The sequence below is a fragment of the Dermacentor andersoni genome, chromosome 6 (genome assembly GCF_023375885.2).
Source record: "Dermacentor andersoni chromosome 6, qqDerAnde1_hic_scaffold, whole genome shotgun sequence".
Classification (NCBI taxonomy): Eukaryota; Metazoa; Arthropoda; class Arachnida; order Ixodida; family Ixodidae; genus Dermacentor; species Dermacentor andersoni.
This window is the reverse complement of record NC_092819.1, coordinates 25,331,874-25,357,541: the sequence shown is the minus strand read 5'-3', so window position 1 is coordinate 25,357,541 and position 25,668 is coordinate 25,331,874. Positions and strand designations below refer to the sequence as shown.

General features: G+C 45.6%; 3 protein-coding genes across 4 annotated transcripts in view; 1 reads left to right on the top strand and 2 right to left on the bottom strand.

Annotated features, from left to right (window-relative positions):
• The window catches only part of RpL24 (ribosomal protein L24), a 493,457-nt gene that overhangs the window by 95,888 nt on the left and 371,901 nt on the right, over window positions 1-25,668 (top strand). The window lies entirely within an intron of this gene.
• On the bottom strand, window positions 1,450-25,617 carry PRL-1 (protein-tyrosine phosphatase 4A family member PRL-1). 2 transcript variants are annotated; one of them, XM_050170475.3, is made up of 6 exons: window positions 25,531-25,617; window positions 21,874-22,186; window positions 17,492-17,584; window positions 14,499-14,629; window positions 4,007-4,081; window positions 1,450-3,034 (listed from the first exon to the last, which is right to left on the bottom strand). In XM_050170475.3, the coding sequence occupies exons 2-6, from the start codon at window positions 22,063-22,065 to the stop codon at window positions 2,926-2,928; spliced, it is 600 nt and encodes a 199-aa protein (XP_050026432.1). In that variant the 5' UTR covers window positions 22,066-22,186; window positions 25,531-25,617; the 3' UTR covers window positions 1,450-2,925. The 2 variants fall into 2 exon arrangements, with proteins under 2 accessions (XP_050026432.1, XP_050026433.1); XM_050170476.3 differs by lacking the exon at window positions 25,531-25,617 and adding an exon at window positions 25,121-25,287.
• On the bottom strand, window positions 9,643-11,068 carry LOC126521738 (uncharacterized). The gene has a single exon (XM_050170479.3). It carries the CDS (start codon window positions 10,979-10,981, stop codon window positions 9,743-9,745), a length of 1,239 nt encoding a protein of 412 aa, XP_050026436.2. The 5' UTR covers window positions 10,982-11,068; the 3' UTR covers window positions 9,643-9,742.

The following is a 25,668-nucleotide window of genomic DNA, read 5'->3' as shown; positions in this document are numbered from 1 at the left end:
TGCGTGCGAGAGTGCCGGTTCGAGGTGGCGAAGTAATCAAAACGGCAGTGGTGGTCTTTGATTATTGCCGCTTCGGACCTGCGGTCACGGCAAAACATCCGGAAGTTCGGACGGCGAAGAGTTCCTGCGTCGGAAATTTCACACGTTGTTATACGTTGACTCTATGGGGCACGTGGCGGGGCCGCGAAGCCGTCCAAATTATCGGGAATCCGGAAAGTCGCTCGCTGACTGTACACTGACAACTCCCCCTGCCGACGACAGGGCATCAAAGACGATTCCTGTCTGTTACTCGATCCAGTATTACCGCGACTTTCGACCCTTTCAATAAAAGTGCCGCTAATTTTCCCTGATAGAGGCCCAAATTCCCTGAGTTTTCCCTTTTTCCAGACTACTCAAAATCCCCGAGAATTCCCGGTTTTCCCGGTTGGTAGACACCCTGTACTATATTACACATGGCCTGCTTGCACACAATGCAGCTTCTAAATGTGGTTACGACACGCTAACATTCACTATGAAGATAGCCATCAGGCCTTACCTGTCCAATGCAAATGTTGGAGCTTGTTTCTAGCCAATTCACCAGTGTATGCAAGCTGAAGGATTTGCTATAGTTAGAGGCCCGCAACAGAATTTGAGAATTATGTGCATTTAGCAGCAACTTTTCTGCCGCCACTCGCAAGTCCCACTTGCCAAATGTGCCAGCCTTATGTTACTTGCCAGCGAGTAAAGGTTCCTCTAACTTGGAACCAGATTCTCTCCTTGGCGACATGAACGCGCAACTTTCAAACGTGCTATGCCTGCTCTGCCCCAATGGCGACATGAAATTTTGAACAAGTCTAAAGTTGTTGACATCATACCCGTGACATGATTTGCCAATATCAATCACTAGCATTCAACAATTTGCCCTTTAGCAACTGCTGTTGCCACTTGCTGGGCAAGAAAACTTCAGGCTTGCAGTGGACACATTTTGTAGCGATACCATTTGGTTTCCCATTATCTTTTCACATACATCATGCTTGCTGAGTGGCTTACTGCAGCAATAACAAATGGCATGGCTACATCTAAGCTAATGATGAAGGGCTGAAAGAATACCCAGAAAACACAGTTGCAGGTTATACTGCAGTAGAACTTTGTTTTGGGCAAGTTGGTCCATAGCTATTCAAAAAGCACAGCATGACTGAGACGGGGACAAACAAGACCACATCACAAGCGCCGACTAATAACGCTTAGTCAACGCTTGTGATGCAGTTTTGTGTTTCGTTGTATCATCTCAGTCGTGCTGCGCCTTTTAAATAGCAAGCTATACACTTGTAAAAACAGAAACAAGAGAAATAGTGGTTTGTTTCCATGTTCTCAATGCAGTCCACCACAAACACACCTCAGACTGTACGGCAGGTTGTGGCAACTATGTACCTTACTGGGACGTCTAAAGTAACGAGTACCGAGACACAGTTATCAGAAAAGATCTTTATAATCGCTGTTGAAACACTGTGAGTTAGTGTTATTTCTTTTCACAAGGGCACAATCCAAATGGATATGTAAACAACATATTTTACATGACGTTTTGCTGCTACATTAACACATTCACATCTCCGATGGCAGGCAGGCCTCCCTACACGCACGACTAGCCAGCACACCTGAGTAGTCACGTCGGCACGAATTAAAAAGGAGGAAACGTGAAACTTGCATTGAGCTAACTAAACACGACGAAGTCACAGAGAATGGCAAAATAACGATGAGGAGCAACATCAACGGCATTTTCTGTGTCACGTGGTAGAGCTTCCGAGCAATGTTTCTCGACAGAATAAATAACGAATGGCGCATCATTAAAAAAAAAAGACATTTTCCACGAGCATTAAATGTGAACAAAAGGTGCTCAAGAACGCCAATTTGAATAGCAAACTATGATTCTTGGAGCTAAAACAGTTTTTGTTGATAGTCAGGCCAAATCGTTATGCTCACCTGCCACTTGCAACACCACTATGCCAGAGTTTTGCTTCGAGAAAACAAGGATAAGAGAACAACGACGGCTGGCTAAATACACCTCCTTTGTTCCTTCAACTTGGGCTCGTGCATTGTGGAGTAAAAGGGGTGTATATATGTAAACTCATTGCTCATGTCTTTGCAGCCGCCAGGAGAAAGCATATTGCAAAGAAACTCGCCTAAATTAAAAAGACTAGGAAGAGGAAGAAAAAAGGGATCCCAAGATCAGCTCCAGGCACAGCTCTGAAAGGATTCCTCTCTAATGCAATAGAAATCATGCAATGATGAGGAAGAAAAAAATGAACAAAGGTGCAGATAAATTGATGACGAGCGACAAAAACTCTGGTAAAAGCTCTGGGCACACTGGCTCTAAACTTTGACATGTTCAGGGTGAGATGGGGAAGAGAGAGGAGTTTTTTTTTTACATAACACAACGAGGATGTGGGAAGATCAGCAGAGTGGTGCACAAACGAAAGACTCTAAACGACCGCCACTACTTTGCAAAACAGTCCGAACACATGCACCCCCGCATCGACCACCTCAACTAACGCTTCCGCAGAAGACACTCCCCGGTTCCTGTCACTTGGCCACTCACAAATGGACAAAAATTTGCTGCCACAAGTTTAAGAACTGAGCTATCAGAAGGAGATGGAACAGTGGTGGGAGGGGTGGACGTGAAAGGAAAAAAGAAGCAATGCCATCCAAGAAGTCAACCAAGGAGTGCTCTGAGAAACACTGGCTGAATGTGCAGCGACAGGGCAAAGTCGCTTGCTGCCCCTCCAACTTCCAGAGGGGGTTTGAACACTATGGTGCCGCCGCATCAAGAAGCCAAGTGCCCAGAGTCGGAAGGAAAGCGCTAGAATAAACTGCCAGGATCTAAGAGGTCAGGCGGTCGCAAACACAGAAAAAATAAAATAAAGGTAGATCAGGAAGAGAGGGAAGCCTTCACTGTATGGTGCACTGCCGGTGCCCATTGCGCAGCCTCAGCCGCGACTTGGGACGGTACTTCTCCAAATAGGAGAGCTGCTTGGCATTGATGGCTCCCCGTCGCTTCCTGAAAGAGAAAGACAAGATGAGCGAGGGCAGCATCACACATTTGACAATGACAACCATGCAATGTGTGATGGAGTTTAAATTTAGACTGATTTCTTTCTTTCTGACTCTGCCATAGGTACAAGAGTACTCAACTATTACCTTGGGCTAATTGGTTCATACATCCACTAAAATCCCGTAAGTACCAAGTCAGGAGTCCACTGTACAGGACAAATACAATAACCCTTCCAGCCTTCTATCAGTTTTTGTTCTTTCAGCAAGAATTGTTGCTGTCAGACGCCAAAATATAGAGCTGTTGAAAAAGAAATACCTGAAGCCAATTTGCGCTAGAAGCAAAGCAGCAGGAACAATTCTTCTGTAACACTGGCAACATTTCTATTCGTATTAACCACGCAACGTTACAGCAAAGAAACCATATGGTTGTGAAGCTTTTTAGCTTACGCAGTGCTATACAGGTGCACTGAAACAAATGAAGCATGGAATCAGTTTTGATACCCTATAACTGTAGGGTAATTTCTACAAACTTTCTACTGCACACAAACATAACATTTTTAGACAAGGCTAAACTTGCAACACTGCAAAAGCAGGGCTTTTCATTAGCACCGACAATGCTAGGCCACTGTGGGGGACAACTATAATGGTACGTCCACACAACAGGAAAAACCCAAGCAGCAAGGCAGGATACCATGAGTGACAACTGACCAATGGGTTCAAGACCCTTTAGTGTAGCCACAAAACAGACAACGAAAAGCGAGCCATGTAGGTAACACGAACCGCAAGATGACTTTTAAAGCCATCGAGACAAGTACCCACTTTCACGGGAAGTCTCAATGGAACTTGGAAAGTCAGGTGCTGTGCGACTACTGCACCTCGCAAAACTTAGGTCAGTGCGGCAGAGTGGTCTGCTGTGTGTGCACTCCTGAAGCATGTTCTTCCCGCTAGTGTGGACGTAACTTAAGAGAGTGGTACTCACTGCCTTATGAGCTCCACAGCATCCTCGTAAGTCATACCTAATTCAATAAGTGCTAATGCAACCAATACAGGTGCCCTGGAAGTAAAAAAAAGAAAACAAGCAACAGTTAAGAAAGAAGTTCAATATTACATAGCATGTCCTCTGAAACGTGGCACACACGCTGTTGCACTGAATGAGGCCTGGATATTGAAAGTTGCTGTCCACATAGACAAAATGAATTCAAAGTATGAGGTAAAGCAAGATTTTAGAGAAGTGTCCTAGGGTACCATGCAGACAGGCACACCATAAATAAATTTTTTAACCCCACCTCAGGCATTTCACATGTGGGCAAGCCATATATAGGCCAAAATATTAATGTGCTACAGAAGAAAATAATTCCAAGAATATTGCAACTTGCCCATATAAAGAACTGCTATAGAACTTAGGGGGGGGGGGGTTATAGAGGTGTATAGAGTGAATGGTCCCCTTTTTCTTATCCTCCTATGTCTGACTCATCACGTAAACAAGGTTCAGTTTTGCTAAGCTGCATCATTTATGCCTAGTCTCTTGACTCCAGACGTCTGTGGCAAGTCTCCTGAGATCCATCTACTATGTCATAACACTATGCAGGCTGCAGACCTTCGTTGTTCAAGTTTCACACTATTTTCTTATTTCACTTGTGTGATGATCCAGCATGTATGCGTAAATCAATACACAAAATTAGGCAGTTTTATGTGCATACACCTACGTATTTCTTACCCAACTTCGTCTTATGTATCATTTTTCATATGCCATGTTTCATATCTCAAAATGCTGATTTATGTGAAGGAAACTTCACACAAAACCCATAGTTTCAGACACACTAAAGTCAAGTTTCAGTTTTGGGCAGCTCATAAAGACCATAATTACTATACCAATTTTTGAGAAACATTTTCTTTGGTGCAGGAGGTGTTAGGGCTTTGCAATGGTAAACACTGCTTGTTACACACACTGTGTTCACAGTTATTCTTGACAGACGAAGGCCCATACCAACAACAAATCCAATGAAGGACCAGAACCCAACACTAGTCACACAAAAGTCAGCTGTGCTGCCCCTTTTAGATAACACCATATTTACTCGCATAATGATCACTTCTTTTTTCTCTAAAAACTGTCGCTAACTTGGGGGTGCAATCATTATGCAAGATATTTCCAGAAAAAAAAAAAAAAAAAAAAGAGTGCTGAGAATTTAAACAAGTTGCAGGTTGGAGTTCTAATGATGGCTAACGTGAACATAACGAAAAAATCAAGTTGGACAAGGCTTACTTTTGTCAAAAACACACACGACCTGTATGCACTACATGAATTGCACCTAGCCCTTTTATGTATCTCTCCTATTCAACCACCGACTTTACTCTGAGTTGGAGTCCACACTGCCGTTGTTGCGAGCTTGCGCATTGGAGGCCGCATTATCATCACTAGGGGCATCATTATATATTGTCTCATACAAAGCAATCTTCAGTCACGTTCAGCGAGTGTGATATCCCAGTCTTCTTGAAACTTCACCACCACCTTGCCGGAGATCCTGCTCCACGCTTCCAGGAGCAAAGTAACGCCCAGCATCAGATCATGCTGGCCCGCAGCCATCCACTCTGGATACAGCCTTTGAACTTTGTCCTTGAACAGCTTATTCAAGGACATGTCGAGAAGCTGTAGCAGTGATGCGAGGATGTTGGTGCACATCTCCTTCAGCTTTGTGCCAAGGCTATCCACAAGGTGGCCATGAAAGCTGTCCACCACGAGGAGTGTGGGAAGTGGAAACGCTCCCAGTCTTCATCTCCAAAACATCGTTACTGACCCTTTTCGCAAAGCCGTTTGTTCTATAGAAACTAGATGGCACGAAACCATTACCACTTCCACCTTGCTTCTGCGCAATCAGCTGTCGGAAATGCAACCGAGTTTTCGTTAACGCACTGTGCTCCATCATGTTGGATTGAATCGTGTGGATTGAAGACATGTGCAGTAGTTGGTATGTAAAAATAATGACTGGCATATTAAGGAATGGAATGAATCTGTGAAGCCAATTTTGTCTACTGTTGCTGCAGCTGTCCGTACCTGTTACTGGCACTTCCAAATATGCGGCTTCCTTAGAGGGTACAGAAATCTGCTCAGCTGCCAGTGTTGTAACACTAACTTTCAAAGAAAGTGCTTCAGCCTTGAAACGTTGACAAGAGTGAGCACCGCTTGTTAAACAATGACAAAGGGTGTAGCGCCGTTTCCTGTTATAGTACGTTTCGCGCACAATACACACATCTACCCTAACTGACACGGAATCTTACGCCCACCCTATCGCAAACATGTCAATAAGTGAATGGGTGCACACTTGAATATATGACACCATATAGGCACAATAAATGACGGACTACACCGATAGCATAAAATGGTCGAAGCTGAATTTTTCTTGACTGTCCACAAGAGTAAGAGAGTTACTAGTAGTAATACGTCTTTGCTACAAGGTATTACAATGTACAAAACGGCTATGTTTCAAGCCTTGCGTGCAGCAAGAACAAATCTATCAGAACTAAGCACACCCACGAGCGATTAGGTCAGATAGTGACCGAAATAATCAGATAGTGACCGCATCAAGGAACTTCACCGAGTCAGAAACGTGACAAGCTGCTGTTTCAAAATATTTGCGAAGTAAAGTACGAAGAGCAAAACATACCAATCGCAATTCATGAACGGTAAGTTTGGAGAGCTTGGAATACATATTTAGCCTCGCTTTTAAGGGGGGACACGGCCCGTGAAAAACGAAAAATCGCGAAAAAGTCGATTTTTGCAAAACCATATTTTTGGGTTGTATGTCTCATAAACTACCTGTTCCGTAATTATCAGCACCTAATTCAACCGTAAAGTACCAAAAATAACGCTACTTTTGAGGTCACCGCGGCCCAAAAAACACGCGCAAATGCCGAAATGAAGCCAAACGTCGCGCGCGCGCCATTCCCGGCCCATGCGGCCTGCCCGCGCCATCTTGGTGTCGTTTTGACCGTGGATTCTTTGTCTCTATTTTGCCGCCTTGCAAAATGGCATCGTCGGCGCGGTTGAGGCCCTATTGGCGTTTTCCCGCGATGTGATGCGGAGCGCTGATTGGCCGGAGCAGCGCGTTCAAATCTCGCGGGCTAAAGCGCGCCTGCCATTGGCTGCTGCGCGGGCGGCGGCGGCTGCTCCCTTCGATGCCGCGCTCGCGTCGCTGTTGCCCCTTGCTCCGTCCGCCTCAACATGAGCTTGCGCGCTGCTCATCGGCGTGCGCAATCTTTTAGATTATTTGCTCAGCTTTTTTTTTTTTTTCGCTAGTTGTTCGCTGCACACGATGCCGGCAAAGCCCAAGACAGTGCAGATGTTCGGTGCACGGGAGCGCGATATGCGTCTTTACGAGCATCGAACTTCCGATCTCCCGCAGCGAGTGCCGACTGCGTAGACGCTTTTCAGCGGCAGAACTGTGCTTTCGGCTGTCGCCAGTCGAAAATCCGACACACTGAGTGTGCCTGGAGCCGCAAGAGCTAATTAGAAGCTCCACAGGAGCTTTCTAATAAAAAAAACACATGGGTTCAACTTTAAGGCCTGTTTTCTCGGAATGGATTTTTTCGCTAGTAGTGGTGCTGGGGAAGGCGATATCTCAAGAACCGCTCTTCAGATTTGTATACCGTTTTTTTTTATTCTGTTCCTGGATGATTTTGCCAGGGGGTAACAGGCTTCTTTCTTTGAAAGCTGGTGCAGTTAATTTATAATAAGCAATTAATTTTTGATGAATGTGGTCATTACTGGCTACATCAAATTCAAAGTTGTCTTAAAATTTTTTGGAGGGGAAATTAAAGAAAAGGGCTCTTTAGCCCCCTGGGATATCTATCAAAGAATGGTCACAGTGAATTTCAGCTTCCTACGATGTCCTGGCATTTCTCCAGGCTCTTCCTCAGGCATATACATGAATCACCTAGTTAGACCTCAATAACTCTGGAACTAATAAACATATCTTCATGAAACTTCTCAGTTCCTCATAGTTCGGTGGTGTGAACGTACCCTGAAAATTTCATCTGGATATCTTAAAAAATAAGAAAGTTCGGTCTCCAGGGTAGCCTCCCCCCTTAAAACAAGCACTATATACGCTGCTCGCACCGTTTGGACACAACTTAGTCAGCTTCCAAGCACTTTTTCAAGTTCTTTGAAGCTGTGCTCAAAACTCTGTCGTCCACCCAGTCATAATCTACGATATCTCCCGAAACAGAGGTTTGCTAAGCTGCAGCAGCGTCATACACACCCATTGAAAACGTGGAGGCACCGAAGGCAGTCGAGGCAAGCAATGGACGCGTCACCATGTGATAAAGCATGGCAGCACCCAAGGGATCGCCGCGAAAAGGGCCAATACAATTGACCATAAGGTGTGCCATCAACCAAACGTTTTCCTGAACTTGAATGTAGACGCCACAGGGAAAGTTTCCCTTCGAAAGAGTTTTCCGTTTTAGTATCGGGTAAGATGGTAGCTTCCACCCGTCTGCAGTCATTGCCAGCATCACTGTGCATTGTTGTATTTTCGCACCAAGGACAGTCCGAGCACCTTTCATCTTGACAGTTGTGCCTTGGGACGTGTCAAAGTTCAGCTGAGTCTGATCAACATTCCCTATTTGGGACAAGATGAAGCCTTTTTTTCTTCATTGATCCTTGTAACAAAGTTGTGGAAGTCCATTACTCCATCTTCATAGGCAGACAGAAGCTGCTGGCACAATGATGCCTGCTGTCTCAATGACAATCCGTTCCGTCACACGAAGTGCGTCAGCTATCTAGAGCTCGCACGGAAGTCTCAACATGATGCCCTGCTTCCTTGCAATCGAGCGTGCCTGCATTTGTACTATTTGAAGCGATATGGCGCATCTTTCTTTGCAGAGGTCCCTTACATATTCAAGGACGACCTCCTCAACTTGCGGAAACTTGCCGGTCTTTGGTCCACGGAAAGCTAGGCATGTCTCGTTGCTCTATGTCTTGTTGCATGCCTCTCATGCTGACTTCAGCAGTATCAGAAATGGATGTTGTTGACACTGAAGTGCCTGCCGGCAGCGCAGTTACCATGCTCAAGCGCAAGCTCAATAGCCTTTAACTTAAGGGGAGATGCTACTCGAAGACACTTTTTCTTCAATTTTTGACTTAGAGCTATGAAACTCCACCTATTAATTTAGTTTTTCATGCTGATTTCAAACCTGCAATTAGTTTCACTGTAAGTTGCATAGTTTTTGTTCTATTCGATGCCAATGTGCTGAATTGCACCTTTTTTAGCCCCCCTTTTTGTCACACTTAACTTCCATAATCACAGATCATTCATGGCTCATTTTGATCCATATAAACTGTACAGTGCCAAAAACTAATTATAAAGTGCATACAAAATATGCTAATGATGTGAAAAATTTGAACCTGGCAAGTCTATATTTTCATGACACCACCATGTGGAAATTTTAATTTTTTTGTAAATATTCGGCCAATATTTATGTTTGAGAGAGATAATGGCACTCCTCACGCTTCAGAGAAAATGTGTGCAAAATTTCATTCAAATCCAAGCATCAGAAGTGCCAAAAACATGAGGGGCAAACTAAAAAAATTGCCCAAAATTTCATTTTGAGAAAAACGCGTTTGAAGTTATAATTGCATGTTTATTTACAAAAGAGGGCTTGAATTCCAATCAAATTTTGATGTAAAAGAAGAAAATTGTTCATAAAACAGCGACTGCCACTAGAAACTTCCTGCAGCGTATGTCTCTCCCTCACGGCGCTTGCGAGTGCACTCCTCAACACGTGCTTTTTTTGTCAGTGTGCGGCGATTTGCTCTCGCTTCCGCAGTCAGCTTCAAGGACATTTTTTTCTGCCTTGCTATGTCTTTGGACGTGCCAAGCTCCACCAGACTTTCAGATGGAAGCACGCCTAGTTCTTCGAGGACACGCTCAAAGCTGGTGTGCCCTCTGTTGAACCAGAGGACAGCCAAGGCAGTAGCCATTTCCACTACATACCGTGAGGCAAATCTCGTTTTGGGGCACAGAAGCCATATCTTGCTATTCAATGACTCCGCGGCATTTTGGGTTTTGCCTTGGATGCACCTGGCCAGCAACTTCTCATCGGTGAGCCGCTTGTAGATCGGCAGTATTGCCTTTCCCTGGGCCTTGGTCAGTAGCGGTGTGTGGGTTAGTGCAGGCTCACCCAACGCTTCAGCACGCCGGTGCTTGCACCAGGATGTTGCTCCTTCTGGACAATACTTATGGCTGCTAGCACCATCGGATGAGCATGAATGAAAATATGAGGCCCAAATTGCTCTATACATTCCTTTCACGCTGCCCCTGTTGCTAGTAATAGCAACCTGATAGTAGGTCTGCAGCTTTAGGATAGCAGGCTCCTTCAGTTTCTCTCCTCTTGGCAGGGGTTCTTTTAGCTTCCGGAGAGCGGTTCCGAGGCGCTTTGCCACGTGATTAGTGCAATCTTCTTTTTCAATAAGGACACCACTGTAGACATTGGCCTCTACCACTGCTGCATAGGCTTTCGAGTCCCCGTCGCTAAGAAACTTTCTGAAATACAGTGGTGTGTCGTAAGATCGGCTCCTCTGCCATATACGCACTGCTGCTTCTGTCTCCATAGCATGGGACGAACAGTCTACATTCTTTTCACACACAGGGCCATGAAATGCCTGCCAGACTTCTTCTCCCTCATCTGGCAGGACCCTGTGCCGGCTGCAGGCAAGGCAGTAGTTCGAAAGGACCTCGAAGTCCAGGCAAAGGCCGGTGTCCAGGGAAACAACTGTCCCAATGCCGTTGTGGCTTTTATGGCCGCGTTTATGCCATGTGCCATCATACATCACAGCAATATTATCCCCGCCGGCATCTCTCTTTGTAATCTCCCGCGATTTCCGGAGATTTTCGGAGACTGCACTCATCGCAGCATCGTGTACCTTCCGGCTGATTGCAGCGAAAGATTTGTGATGCATCGGTTTGTGAAGTCCAATCACTGATGAAAACCGCACTAGCTGCTCATACCCAATTCCTATCGAACGGGCCGCCACAGCAGCTTTGACGTTGATGGCGAAGCTTTCACGCGAGCTCCCGCTGTCATAGTCTCGGCGCGCACCTTTGCTGGTGTCCCTGCACGCCGCAACTCGCCGCGATGTATAAGTTGCGGAAAGAACACTTTTTGGGCACGCACAGTTCTCGCACTGCAGCTCCAGGAACGAAGCGAGTCCTTTGCGCTTCGTGGCCGGTTCCCGGACACGAAGTTCTGAGCGCTGGCATGGCACAAGAATGTTGAGCGCTGCCAAATCAGTAATGAATGATGACACCCCATCATGCGCTCTTTCCTCAGCTTGGAAATGTCCAATCTTCTTTTCCGACGCACTCACGTATTCTAAGGCCGCTTCAAACTCGCCGGAGGCATCCGTAACACGGGCGGGATCAGCACCGCTTGCGCTAGGCCTAACCGCCGTGGCGGCCGTGGATCGAGTTGTCGCTGGACGAGCCTTTGCCTTAGATTTCCGCCGGCGACCTCGATATTTGTGCACCGAACGGTGTTTCACTCCATGATGACTGCGCTTGCTTGGTCCCGCTTCGTCCATGACGAAGATATAGTTGCCGAACGATCGTCACTCTGAAGCGCACCTCGACGACACATGGAGCCAGCAAGTAGGCTTCGCCACATGTACGCGCATGATGGCCAATGGCGTTTCCCGATTCGTACCACGTGATTTAAAAACCAGTCGCAGCGCTCGGAAAACGCGGCAATAGCATGCTTTTCTTTATTATTTCTAGCGCTGTAGACGCCCAGGCAACCATGGCGATTCAGAGAAAGAGGCTTGGCAGATCTCCTCACGCGATCAGCAACAGCAAGGAACCGCGCGATGGCGGCGGCGAGACGCTCGAAGACAGCGTACTTTCGGTTTTTTAATAGCCACCTTGTGCTCTTTAAATGCATTTTTAATCTATTTCCCATTTAAATTCAGCTTTGATTTTTATTTTCATAAAAGTAGAGGTACTAAACTTGACAAAACAAGTAAAAACAAAAAATGGATAATTTTCGAAAAAAAAAAAAAAAAAACTCGATTTTCGACCCGCATCTCCCAATGGGCCAGTTGGCCAGTTGGGCCAATGGGCCAACCAATGGGCCAGTTCCTATTATCCGTTAGTTCGAATTATGCAACTTTGAATTAAAAAGTTCGACTGTATATAGTAAAAACCTGATACTATTACGGCTGGTACAAATTTCAGTGCGATATGAATTCGTAACATTTACCTGGCTGAAATACATTGCTTACAATACGAAAAACAATGGCTGTTCTGAATGCATTACCGTACCGCTGCGGATCATAGGCCACGCGAGAAACAGTGGCAGCCGAGCCAGTGGAGCGACAGGCTCAGACAAGCTGATGACAAGCTAGTGCGGACTCCCATACCGGGAGTACGCTCTACGTCACGTGATCCTCGAGGATCGTGCGATGCATACGTCACGCACTTCTGCTGACAGAGTTGCATGTGAGCTGTTGTCTCGTTCGCGCAGCGCATGATTTTGCGAGCTGTGCACAAGGACCCATGACTAGTGGTATAATTCAGTGCTACACGAATACTGAGGCAGAACAAGCAGATCGCCGAGCATGATCACGCGCTGCAACACGGTAGGAAATGGCATAGTTTCGGTACATGCGCACATGATTGCACGACCGTGAGAACAAGCAGACAAAGCGGAAGGACATCTCCCTTGCGTTAGTGCGAAGTAAAACAAAAAACACACAGACATTCCATTTGTGTTATTATTTCTCGAAACTTCAATTTGTCAATTTAAGCAACAGATCAACCAAATAACAAATGGTTTCTTGAATAAGTCATGTGTTAACATGAGCGACGTCACACTGCGGACTCAAGTACATAGGCGCAGGGATGCGAGTACGTCATCCTCCAGCGTGAAGCACGGCGGCCATGAGGAGAAGGAAAAACTGCGTTCGGTTTGAAATTTCAGATCTTTTTGCGATGCGTAGCGATGTAATACTTTGCAGACACCATCGTTATCATGCAATGTATGCTCTGTGCTTGGTCAGCTCAAAATGGCCAGGCCTGGTGAGGGGTCCAGCTGTTCACCAGTTTGTTTTAGGGCCACTTTGGTTGCTATGCTGTGTGCAGTCGGTTTGGCGAGTCTTGAGTCATTTACGTAGTGCTCAATTGATGGCACTTGGCCTTCAAGCTCAATTATCATCAGCAGGACCCAGCAGACCACCGTCCCGGCGGCGATTTCGGAGTGTGATCATTAAGCGGGAGAAGAAAACGAGAGAGAGAGAAAGAGAGATATAGAAGACAAATTCCAGGGGTGTGGTCATTATGCGAGTATGATGGTTCGTATACAGTCGCCGACTGATTTTCCGGACTCCGAAAATTTGGACATGCCCGATTATTCGGTCAGCTTCGCGGCACCGCCATTCTCCCCATAGACCATAATGTATAACAACTTCCGAAAGTTCGGACACTCCTTGAGCCAACTCCATCGAGAGCACCATGCACCGACTGACCGGTGCATGGTTCGACTTGTTGAACGCCATTTTTGTTTTGAACGGAGCCTCTGTGCTGCCTCACGAAGTGGCACTACTGTGGCGCTGCTGCCTCACGAAATCACCGCTCATCATCATCGTTTCTGCCTGGTTCGATGAAGTGGCTCTACAGCAGTTTCGGTTTCAGCTTAGTAAGCCATGTCAAGACAATCCAGCAGCTGATTTGTTTCTTCGCGCACGACGCTGCGAGCAGGCCACGGTTTTCATTTGTGCGACTGGTGTCGGCACGGTGGTATTTGCTTTTTGTGCTGTGTCGAGATTTCAGTGATCCAACGCGGCATACAGAAACATCGCGTCAAGTGTCTAATGGCGCCTACAGTGCCCGCGCAGACTGCGCCGGGGAATGCCGGCAAGCGGGTGCCGGGAGGCCTAAGATTTGTCGCCTTCCGATGTGCTCCCCACTGACGCGGAAAATGTTCTGCCGAGACCTGCGCAGTGGTTGCATTGCGACTCCGGACACCGTCTCATTTGACAGTTTCACAGGTACTGACACTGCTGTACTGACATGCGCAGAACTCCACGACGGCGAGATCATTCGTCAGGTTTCTGCTGCACCGCCGGACGATGACTCCGAGTCAGAAGATGACGCGCCATGTGCTACGCTGCCGTCGCATGCGGAGCGTGTGCAAGCAGCGACTGTGCTTTCAGCCGCCTATAGTGACCGTACGACCCTCTCCGAGATTGAGGCTTATCTGATTGCGCGTAAACGGAACAGCGTGCTATGGCCCATTCACGATTTTTTCAAGCCTATACTGCCGAGCCCGAATAAGTGCGTGGAAATAAAGGATTTCATTTTTTTTTCTTAATCTGCTTTTTCGGACACCTGTTTATTCGGACATTTTCGCAGTCCCCGTGAGGTCCGAATAAACGGTCGGCGACTGTATGCAAGTAAATACGGTGTATTGTCTCAACTGCTCACCTGCCCAGGCCGGCAACGCAGTGTACAGCTATGCAGCAGTCCGGGTCCTCCTTGAAGCGTTTCCTGAGCAACTGGAACCACTCCTCCACAATACGTGCTGGGGGTGGGGACCCATCATCAAACTGCCAGTCCTGCAAGACAAACACAGCAATGTCCCTCAACAGGTTTCTCAATAATCAAGTGTATGAGACTCGTGAAACTTCAGGAAGAACAAGGAATGTGGCAACCATCCCACGGTTGAGGCTGTTCTGACAAATTGTAAACCCACAGACACCCAAGAGATGCGACCCCTAAAACAAACGTGGAGGATCAAACTTGAATTATGATGGCTGCATTTAGCATAGTGGCATCAGCGACCAAACTTGTGAAGTTGAACAGTGTTGCAGTAAACATTGGCAAACAAGCTAGAAATTCTACTCTGGGATTCAATAACTAGTAGCTCCAGAGCAATGTGCCTTCTGTGGCCACTTGGCTAACATGTGTTCCTCATTCTTATGTGCTAGAGAGAGAGAGAGAGAGAGAGAGAGAGAGAGAGAGAGAGAGAGAGAGAGAGAGAGAGAGAGAGCTTGCACACACCCATAAGGCTCATATAATAAAGCTTCTCTTTGGGGAAGATGGTGCTCTGTGCGTGTGGGCGCTTCGGCCTTGCATGTGTCTTTTTAGAGGCCTAAAATCACGCTCTTATACTAGAACATTAAGTTTGTACAATTATCCCGTTCCACACTGACAGGTTATTTGAGCATTTAAATAAGTTTCTGCATGAAATTCTGCATTGCATGGGTTTGCATGCTTGAGGGCAAATAAATAAACCGCATACCTTTGCCAACGGCTGTAGTGCAAATAATTCAAACTTCAACATTACCTTTACTAGTTACATTTCATGTCATTCCAGGTTATATTCAACGCACACTGTTATACAAGTCTCAAGAAAGTCTTCTCAAGCTTAGCACACTTGACAGTTCATTTCTCCAATTTCCTTAAAGGGGCCCTGGAACCACTTCTTATCAAAGTGGACAAATGCATTTGAAGGTAAAGTAGGCTATTTCAGAAATAATTTGCAGCAAAAAGTACTTAAATGTGTTCAGTGGAAGTGGGTTTATTGGCAATCAAACATGGCCTTTGTGGTGCTTCCACTCCTACTTCAATGCATTGCACTGCAAAGGCTACAGTGGAGCAGGGCGTGGCCAAAACGCTCCGCCTACTGAACCATGGTGTGCAGTTCAAATTTGATTTTGGATGTTAACGTAGGTGCCAGTACCGATTTTGGCACCTACAACGCACCAAATGTAAACCAAATGCAGTTGTCCTCTGCGAGCTGCAGTGCGGTTAGCCAATGGATCCACTGCAGCAACCCGCATTGGCCGCGGTATATACGCTACGGAGCAGACTGCAGCTACACACGACTGTAGCATGCATGCACAGCGTTTATTTCGTGCACAACAGGGCTTGAGTGCACGCTCGCGCTCCTATGCTCCTGCCAGACTGAGCCACGTGGTGTGGACTGGCTTTGTCCTTTACCAGCTTGACTGACTGATAGTAGCCACTTCCAACTGGTGAATTTTGAAGTCCTATCAATAAGTCTGCCAAGGCATTTAAACAGGAGTCGCCAGGAGGGAGCATGTGCTGGCAAGCGTGCGTGTGGTCCGACCTCAAGTTTCATGTGGCTTGTTGAACGTCCAAAACTAGTCAAAATCAGTGAGAGCAATGACACTGCTAAGCAGGGAGGTCAAAGCTTAATTCCTACGCGGGCGGCCGAGCAGGAGCAGATGATAGTTGGCATCTTCTGGAAGTAAGCAATTATCAAAATTCGAAAGCAGATTTTGACTTACTTTAACCTGTTTATTGAAGTTCGTCAATAAATATACACAGGAACAGTAGGAAGATGCACACTGGTCCAAACATTTTTCTTGATCGACATCAGCTATTGGCCAATAGCAGCCGCATATAGGAATCTGCTATATTACCAAATAAAGCGTCCAGAAAAGAGTGAAGAGCAGGCTTCTGTTGACAAGAATGCGCCTGAGAGAAAGATGACTGCGCTCTGCTTGCGAGCTCCACGCATTGAGCATGACTGCAAAACTTGGCTGAGATGTCCACAACAGTGGGTGCTATCCATGGATTACCGCATTTTAATTACTCGAACCTAATGCGCACTTCTTTCCTGATAAAATGAGTCCAAAAATTGCACACGCTTTAGAATCGAGTACGACCCTAAATCTGTGTTACCATATCGCCATTGGCATTTCAATATGGCTGCCCCGTACGCGATGGCGAAAGTCTGTGTGTCTAGGCGCACCGCACTGCGTTCTCGTCGCTTAGTTACGTGTGGAAGCGAGAGGCCACACAAAGGTCAATTCGCTCGCTCCTGTTACCGCACTTTCTCACTCCAGCATTCTGATAAAAAGTTTCCGTGGTCATTGAGTGAGACGTGTTCATCTTTACTTATGCGCGCGTGACACCATGCTTGTTCATTTAATAAGCGTATGTTTAAAAGCTTATACAGCCGATAAAACTACTATCCAACTTTTCATATAGCTGTCTAGTAATTTTCTATTGCAATCTATGCTTCGCCTTTTGGGAAAAACTGACTTTTGTTAATTGCAACTGTAGTGCATTGGGACTAAATCTTTTTCCAAATGAGAGAAAGCTGTATTTCTGTATGAAATAATGAAGTGTGTGGTACTGTAAAGGAATTTACTTTCTTTAGGTCACGGCAAACGAGTGCAAGTTAGAATTGAGGGTGTTTGTTCCCCTCCCTTTTTTTGGTCATGGAAAATGGGTGCGCGTTAGAATCGAGGGTTCATTAGAATTGAACAAATACGGTATGCTTCTTCACGAAGCACGAGGGGTAGTTAAGGGTCCCTTTAATTTGAATTCATGAGATTTTGTTAAGAGAACTGTGCTTTGAAGACTTTATAAACAGACAACTAAAGTGAATGTAATATCTCAACAAGAGACCTCCGAGGAAATAAATAAATACCAATACGACTTACCCACACGTTAATGCCTTCCTTCTCAAGCAAATCCTTCTGATAAGTGGCTTCGCATACCCTGACAACATCCTTGACATTCCTTTTCTTGAATTCCTAGAATTAAACACACAGAAAGGTGCAAGTATAAAAGAAGGGCACACACAAATGGCGAGTCAAACACGTAGTAAAACAGTCTGTTAATCCACCTTCATATTGGCTGACTGGGACGACAACCAACCAGTTTCCGTTTTGAGGAGTGAATTAAGCAATCAGAGAGTTGAAAACAATGCTAATACAACCTTTGGTAGCGATAACTTTGTTGATATGCACCTGGACAGAACACAACATAATACACTGAATGGTGGCACGTACAAACCAGCAAATACAAATTTGTGTCTTCTTACTTGTGCTACCACCAACAGAAGAATGTGTTGCTGCAGGAAATGCTGCCTAAAATGCGTTTCAGTCATGCTTATTCTTTTTCTTTCTTTTCCAAAAGGAAGTAAAAAAATATGCCTCCTTCACACGACTGCACGATAAAAGGCAGGCAATAACCAAGCAGAATTTATTGGCAGAAAGTACGGCAGCAGATCGGACAATGTATTGGCTTCTGTGTCTATGTAACATTCAGTGAAAACCAGTAACACTTCCTTGAAGTGTGGTAGCCACTGCAGTGCGGTGCCGCTAATTTCATGCGATTTGCATGCAGCGCAATGCCTAATTAGTAAGACGTGAAACTGTCCTTGTGCAGGGACGCTAAAAGGTACGAGTGCTGCGTGTTTCCTGGGAGAGTTATGAAGACTGTTATCCAGTGTTATGGCACCAAAGCTGAGCGCTGCCAAAAAAGCTTCAAATTGCTGTAGCAAACATCACTTGAAGCTCATAGTGGCATCAAAACTAATTTGTCGACAAAATATAGTTGCAAGGATGGATAACAATTGTTTCAATAAAATGTTGCAGCTGTCAAAATTGTTTTTTCAAACATGCCACATTTGTCACTTTATACACATCTGGCACAACAATGATGTGCACGAAAACACACTACAGTGTGGGCACACCGAATATGTACTTAGAATGTAAATGTCAGCTATGAGAGGTGTCCTACGATTCCTGCAGCTTCATCGCCCTCCAACTTGACTCAGAACAACCTTTAGCGGTTAAGTTTAGCCTGTATATCGCATAGAATTGGCAGAAGTGACAATCACAGAGAGCCTATGCGAGACATCAAAACAGCAACTTTGACTACATGAAATAGTACCCCGCACTACTAAGCATGGGATACATCTTGTTTGCTACACTGTTTTTACACAACCAAAGTCTGCATAGTGCAGAGGTTCAGACGAAACAGAAAAATAAAGTGGCACCTTCGGTTTGCCGATGACATTGTTCTATTCAGAAACAATGCAGACGAGTTGCAACAAATGATTGAGGACCTTAAGACAGAGTGTAAGAGTAGGGTTGAAGGTTAATACGCAGAAGACACAGATAATGATGAATAGCCGGGCAAGGGAACAAGTGTTCAAGATCGCCAGTCAGCCTCTAGAGTCTGAAGGAGTACGTTTACCTAGGTCAATTAAATCACAGGGAACCTCTACCATGAGAAGAAAATTCACAGAAGAATAAAAATGGATTGTTCGCATATGGCAGACATAGTGAGCTCCTGAATGATAGCTTACAGTTATCATTGATGGGGGGACATGGGTTGTCTTTGAGAGAACTTTCAGTGCTGCAAAGCAGCTTTGCTCTGGACCTACGTTACCTGGAACCGTGCCAGGCTCCCGCTACACTTTCGGGAACAGTCAAGCAGTGGGACAATAGCTCCCCCTGCGGCGCACGAGGTGGGGGACGCCAACTTGATTGGACGTGCCGCGCCTCGGGAACATGGTAGATGTGCTTCTGCGCTCCTTAATTAGGTGTGACGCGATTCGATGTGGTCTGGTGAACTCATAGGAGGCTCAGGAAAAGTCCCGTATCTAACAAGAGTCTATGAAGGAGTATGTTTACCTAGGTCAATTAATCCCAGGGAACCCTGATCATGAGAAGGAAATTCATAGAAGAATAAAAATGCACTGGATCGCATACGGGAGACATTGTCAGCTCCTGACTGGAAACTTACCATTATCATTGAAAAGGAAGGTGTAGAATCAGTGCATTTTACCAGTGCTGACATATGGGGCAGAGACTTGGAGACTGACAAAGAAGCTTGAGAACAAGTTAAGGACCGCATAAAGAGCGATGGAATGAAGAATGCTATGCATAAATTTGAGAGACAGAAAGAGAGCGGTTTGGATCAGGCTGCAATCGGGTATAGCCGATATTCTAATAGACATTAGGAGAAAAAAATGGCGCTGGGCATGTCATGTAATGCACAGGTTATATAACAGTTGGACCATAAGGGTTACAGAATGGGTACCAAGAGATGGAAAGTGCAGTACAGGATGGCAGAAGACTAGGTGGAGCGGTGAAATTAGGAAATTTGCAGGCGCTAGTTGGAATCGGCTGGTGCAGGACAGGGGTAATTGGAGATTGCAGGGAGAGGCCTTCGTCCTGCAGTGCACATAAAACAGGCTGATGTGATGATTATGAGGTTTAAAGTCCCAAAGTGGCATTGCATGGATGCTATAGTGAATGGTCCAGACTTGGGCTGTTTTTATAACATACTTCAAAATTTGAACTGTTGAGATTTGATCGTGCGATGTGCTCAGCGGCAGAGCTCTACTGCCACCAGGCAACCATTACCACCAGGTAAATAACCATGCAGGCAGTAAACGAAATGGTTCCTGTGCAGAAGGCTTGCCCTTGCATGTCGTCATTTCCCGGAATAGTTTTTTGTGTGAACTTTAGCAGAAGAATGTGAGCAGCCTGGTTCCTTTCACACCACAGGCTGGCTAGAATAAGGGCGCCTCTCTTTAGAGGCTTGCATAGTACAATAAAACCTTGTTAATTCAGGTTTTATGGGACCAGAAAGAAAAATGTATGAATTAACCAAATGTCAAGTTATAACAACAAATGTTTACTACATGAACCTGCCTTATTCACTAAATAAATCGACAACTGCAGTCTTTATTTTGCAAGAAAGCTGCAGTTCTCGTCATCTCGTGAATGATTAGCGCTCGCAGTGCAAGAGCGGGTCTTTATCCGAGTAGACATTGTTTTTGCTACTACGTGCACATCCAGGTTTTCCCGGCAGTTAGCTGGTCAGCAACAGATCGCCAGTTCATTGCAACACAGCTGGTGGGTTTGTCACCAGGGTGCGCCTGCAGTAGAATTGTGCTTTATCCTTGGCAGCTTTTGCCATGTTTGTAACATGGGCACCTTGCACAGAGTCAGTACGGAAATAATGCTCGCCACAACCACTGCAGGTGAATCTGTGGTCACTATTGACATGATCCTGGAAAGCGACCCTGAAGTTCTGAAGGCACAAGGGCATACAGGTCATATGCGGCGGTAAACAGCATAAATAAGCAAAGCGTTTTGGCATTCCTGTCACTTTCATATGGTGCCCACTGATGAATATTGTGACACAGAATCCACTGGTTAGTTTTCGTTGAATGCTACCGCCACTTTTACTCTTTTTCATCACACATTTGGGGCAGTAAGCACATATTGAGGGTTGTCCGAATTAACTGTTGCACAGCCAAATATGTACAAATTAACGAGTTTAACAAATTAAAGAATGCAAGCATTTGTCAGAACCAAAGAGTACAAATTATACGACTTCTCAAATTAACGAGGGTTGAATTAACAAGGCTTTACTGTATTGGAATATGCACGTTCCTCTGCACAGCAGCAACCAGCAATGCCTTCATGTCCCTCTCCACTGCATGGTGGTTGCACTAAGCTGGCCATCAGCCATGTCATGCTGTGTGCACCAGTTACCCACTCATAGACCACATGCAAACAGTGGAGTGCCGATGGTTCCGGTCCACTTTGGGAGTAGTTCAGTTCAGCAGAGACGGTTATGGCAGCGACATCTAGAGGTACCTGCCTATTTTGTAGCCGCTCCACCCACCCACAGCATTTCTGCCCAATCAGCACATCTGATGCTATGTTTGACCACAATCTATGGCATATCATCCGTCTCATGTGACATATGGTTAACTTGTGCATGCCTCACTGTGTTCTTGAATTTAGTTTCATGCGAGCCTTTAACCGACACACTGTTGCATGCTTCAACCCATGCAACAAACGGCATGAAATTCTCCCCAAAGCAGTTACTTGGATAGTTTCAAATAGTATGAACCTAGCTGAGTGAGATGGCAATGGTGTAAAGAGAGTGCAGTCTGAATGACTGAATACCATGCGATTAGGTTAAATCATGCTGAAGAAGATTTTAGTTTTGATCCAAGCAGAGCGCTGCCCGTTTGACTGAGCAGAATGCACCAAGTGGCCGATAGACCAACCTCCAGGAAGGCTGGCACGGTGGCGTCAGTGGGGCGGTCCGTGATGAGAAAGCGCATGTTCTTGAAGTCGATCTCGGAAGGTCCCGGCCGCATGGCTGCCGCCTTGTGCCTCATGGCTGGTGCGGACATGGCACAGCGGCGCAGCACTGCACAGTCAGCCAGACCGCTTACCCCATAGGGCACACAGCACATAGGCAGAGGGCCGCCAGTCCCCTTATTTGTGCTGTGCCAGGCAGTACTCGCCGCTCGAGCCAAGCACTACCTCCATCCAAGCACGGCTGCCGCTGCTGCTGCCCTGTACGCCTGCTGTCGCCTGAAAGGAGACCCAACTCCCAGCTCTCGACATTTGGACAAGCACCCACACACTCCATTCACACCAAGAGTTTGTTGAAAAGTTTTCACTGAAGTAATAAATTTTGTGAAATATGCAGTCAGACTTGGCAGCATTGTGCAGAGAGGTCAGTAAGGTCCAAAGTTCTTTTGATTTGCGAAGCACTAGATTGGAATGAATAATTAGATAGAACAAAGCGTGCAGAACAATTCTGAAGCGATTCAAGAGATGTGATTAGAGATTTAGTTTGGGGATCCCAGAGAGAGGAGGCTATTCAACTTTGGGTCGGGCTAGGGTATTGTACAGAAGCAGTTTCATGGATACTGGTGCTTAGTAAACATTGCAGCAATGAAAGCCAAGCATGTTATTGGTGTTGTTGATGTGTTCAACATGCAATTTCTAGGAATGGTCATTAGTGATGTGAACGCCTAGGTATTTGTACGAAGTCACCCAAGTTAGAAGGGAATCGTTAACGCTATAAAAACAGAAATTAGAATTGACAGGTCGGATTATTCTCATTGATATACATTTGTGACTAGTCAGTTTCACTGTTGAAATGATTCCTGCAAATGTGGAAGTCGGAACCCCACTCAGTGCAACTGCAGTAAAATTCTTGCATTGAAATGCCCCCCACAAAACTTTTGTTCCGTGCAGGAACAAGGAAGAATTACTTGGCTCTAAATAGAAATGTAGCATTCCATCTAATCTATAAGCACCGTCAACACTACATGATTTCAAAGCACAAAGAAAGCAGAGATATCAAACTTCAATTGTCTGTTTTAAAGAGGCAACCTGAATTTAGAATTGTCCAACACTGGACAGGTACTTTATTACTTTCTGTTTGAGTGGACTCATTTTTCTAAAAATACCTAAACTAGCGAATTACTGAAGTACGTAGCTTCTTAGCAAAACTGAAACTTGCTGTAAAGAAACTGCAGAGTTGATTGTCCCAAAACTACAAAGTTGGCTACATCCGACGGCATGGTGGAGAGCTCCGGATTAATTTTGACCACTTGTGGCTCTTTAATGTACACCTAAAGCACGGCACAAGAGCATTTTTGCATTTCGCCCCCATCGAAACAAGATCGCGAATCAAACCCTCGACCTTGTGCTCAGCAGTGCAATGCCGTAGCCACAGAACTGCCACGACATATATAACTTGCTGCAACGAAACCAAGTACAGGTGAAAGTGTACACGCTGCAGTTTAAAGAAAATGCACTGCAAGGCTTTACTGTTTCTCATACACCGCAAACTGAAATTGGATTTGCTGCTACCTATGCACTTGCATCGATCAAGAGGCTACATCAATACGAGTGCGCGAGTCACTGACCAAGAAACTAAAACTGCTTATGAAGAACATCTCATGATAAATATGTGTTCAGAAATCATTCAAAATGTTTAAGAAGTAAGAATGATACCCATGTCACTTTTTAAAAATTTGTCCCAAAAGCACACGCTATGATTAGACGTAACGGGAAACGGCAAGCGAACAAAGGAAATGGCAAACACTGGCTGCTAGTGCACACTGTGACCAATTTTCGCCATCACTTAGACACATTTCACCCACAATATTTTTAAAGTATGCTCCAAGATTCCACACAAACATGGCACCATAGGAAGTTAGGCTTACAGGCAACAAAACAGTGCTAAAGAATAGAAGAAATTTCCGCCTGTATTTTTCACAGAATGACAATGTTTACACCCCATTACCGTGCGACTACCTGAACAAAAGGAACTCTAAATGTTCATGTAAATATTAGTATAGAATCACACAAGAAGCCTCTCCAAAGCAAGGACAAAATCCAATGTATACAAGCTTCCCACATTTCAATCCTCCAGCATGCTGTTTCAGACGTTGCTTTGAAAGTTTGGGCCACACTGTGCCAGTGGCAGCATTTGAGCTTCTTTTAACATCTTTCACATTTAAAAATACCAGCAAAACAAACGACAAAGCGACTCAAGGTTACCGTACCATACACCCTCAAATACTCTAGCATTATCACCACTGGTGTACACACTTAACACATGAATCGAAGTATTCAACTGTTGCGGACTTTTGTCCTGGAGCATTGCCAACTTTTGGCTACTCGTAAAGCAGCAGCAGCGAAAAATAGAAATGCAGGTTACTTTCTGCGGCCAAGAATGCCGAGCACACACTGGTCTGCCTCCATTACCCGGCAATGCAGAAAAGTTCGCTTTCTTTTTTCAGTTAATCACGCATGAACAGAAGAGCCTCCGTACGCCTGGGGGCTATCACAGATGTCATACCACTGAGATTTGGGACAAGCTGGTACTGCGAATGCGATCTTGGGAGGGCAGATACTGACAGCAGGCTCCGGCGTGTTCAGTACAAGTCGAAAACAGGACAGCCGAGGGGAGAAAGATTACGCGATAAGAATCGAAACGGTCAATTTTTTTTTTATCAGCACGCGCGTAATAAACTGACGCGGGATTTTTCTGCGAAGTGACCGATACAAATATACAAAGACTCAGTGGGAGGTTCTGCGTACTCGAAACGAAGATAATAAAATGAAATATGAAACAGGCAAGGGTCAAGAAAATAACAGTGGGCATTTTCGTGAGAAGTGGGGTTCGTGACTGATAAAACGCTGAGGCTCTCTGGCTGTCAGACAAAGCGACACTGACAAGGAATGCACAGGAGGCGTACAGCAAACTTGTTCAGCTCTCGAACAGTGTATAAGAAACATGAGTTATTGTTTACAGCTAACGATGCACCAGAAACACAGCCCATTTAGTTTAAGGCGTAGCCGGCTGTCTCCTTTTATGCAGGAAAGTAGCAGAAGGTATCAGGCTACGAGCTGAAACTTTGTCGGAACTACAGAAAACGCCCGCTATGACGAGCTTGGAAATGACGTTGCGAAATTCTGGAACAGTAAAGTCGAAACTGCGCGTACCTGAGACGTAATTCGGGCTCTTGTTCGGTGCACATAACGGTGGACGACAAACAGCGTTGTCAAAAGGCAAAGCCACAAACTTCAGGCGGCGGCACGAGAAATGCCACCAAATGAATCCACTACTGGTTGCTGCGCACTGCGCCACACATTCGCGACTCGTAAACCAGACGATACGCACATAGGCCTGGCGGCTTCTTCAAGAGATGCGCATCAAATCACACAATCGTCAACCGTTTGTCGGCAAGTGCCAAAAATACATTATTTCAGGCGCATCGTTCACTAGGCCTAGCTCTCAATGACGAAACGGTGACGCGCTGCCTCGGCACCCACTAGACCTTGGTTTGCTGTACTGGTTACATTCCCACGTACAAGCTGCGCGAACTTCAACTGATTCAACAAGTTATACTTACTGCTGCGTCGCTTTTCATTGAAGCCAGAATGTGTCGGATATTTCCAGCACACGCTACACATCAAAATATCAAGACGAAGCACATGGTTGCCGCCGGCGGTTGACACACGGCTAGAGGACAAGCCGAAAGAAGATGCGC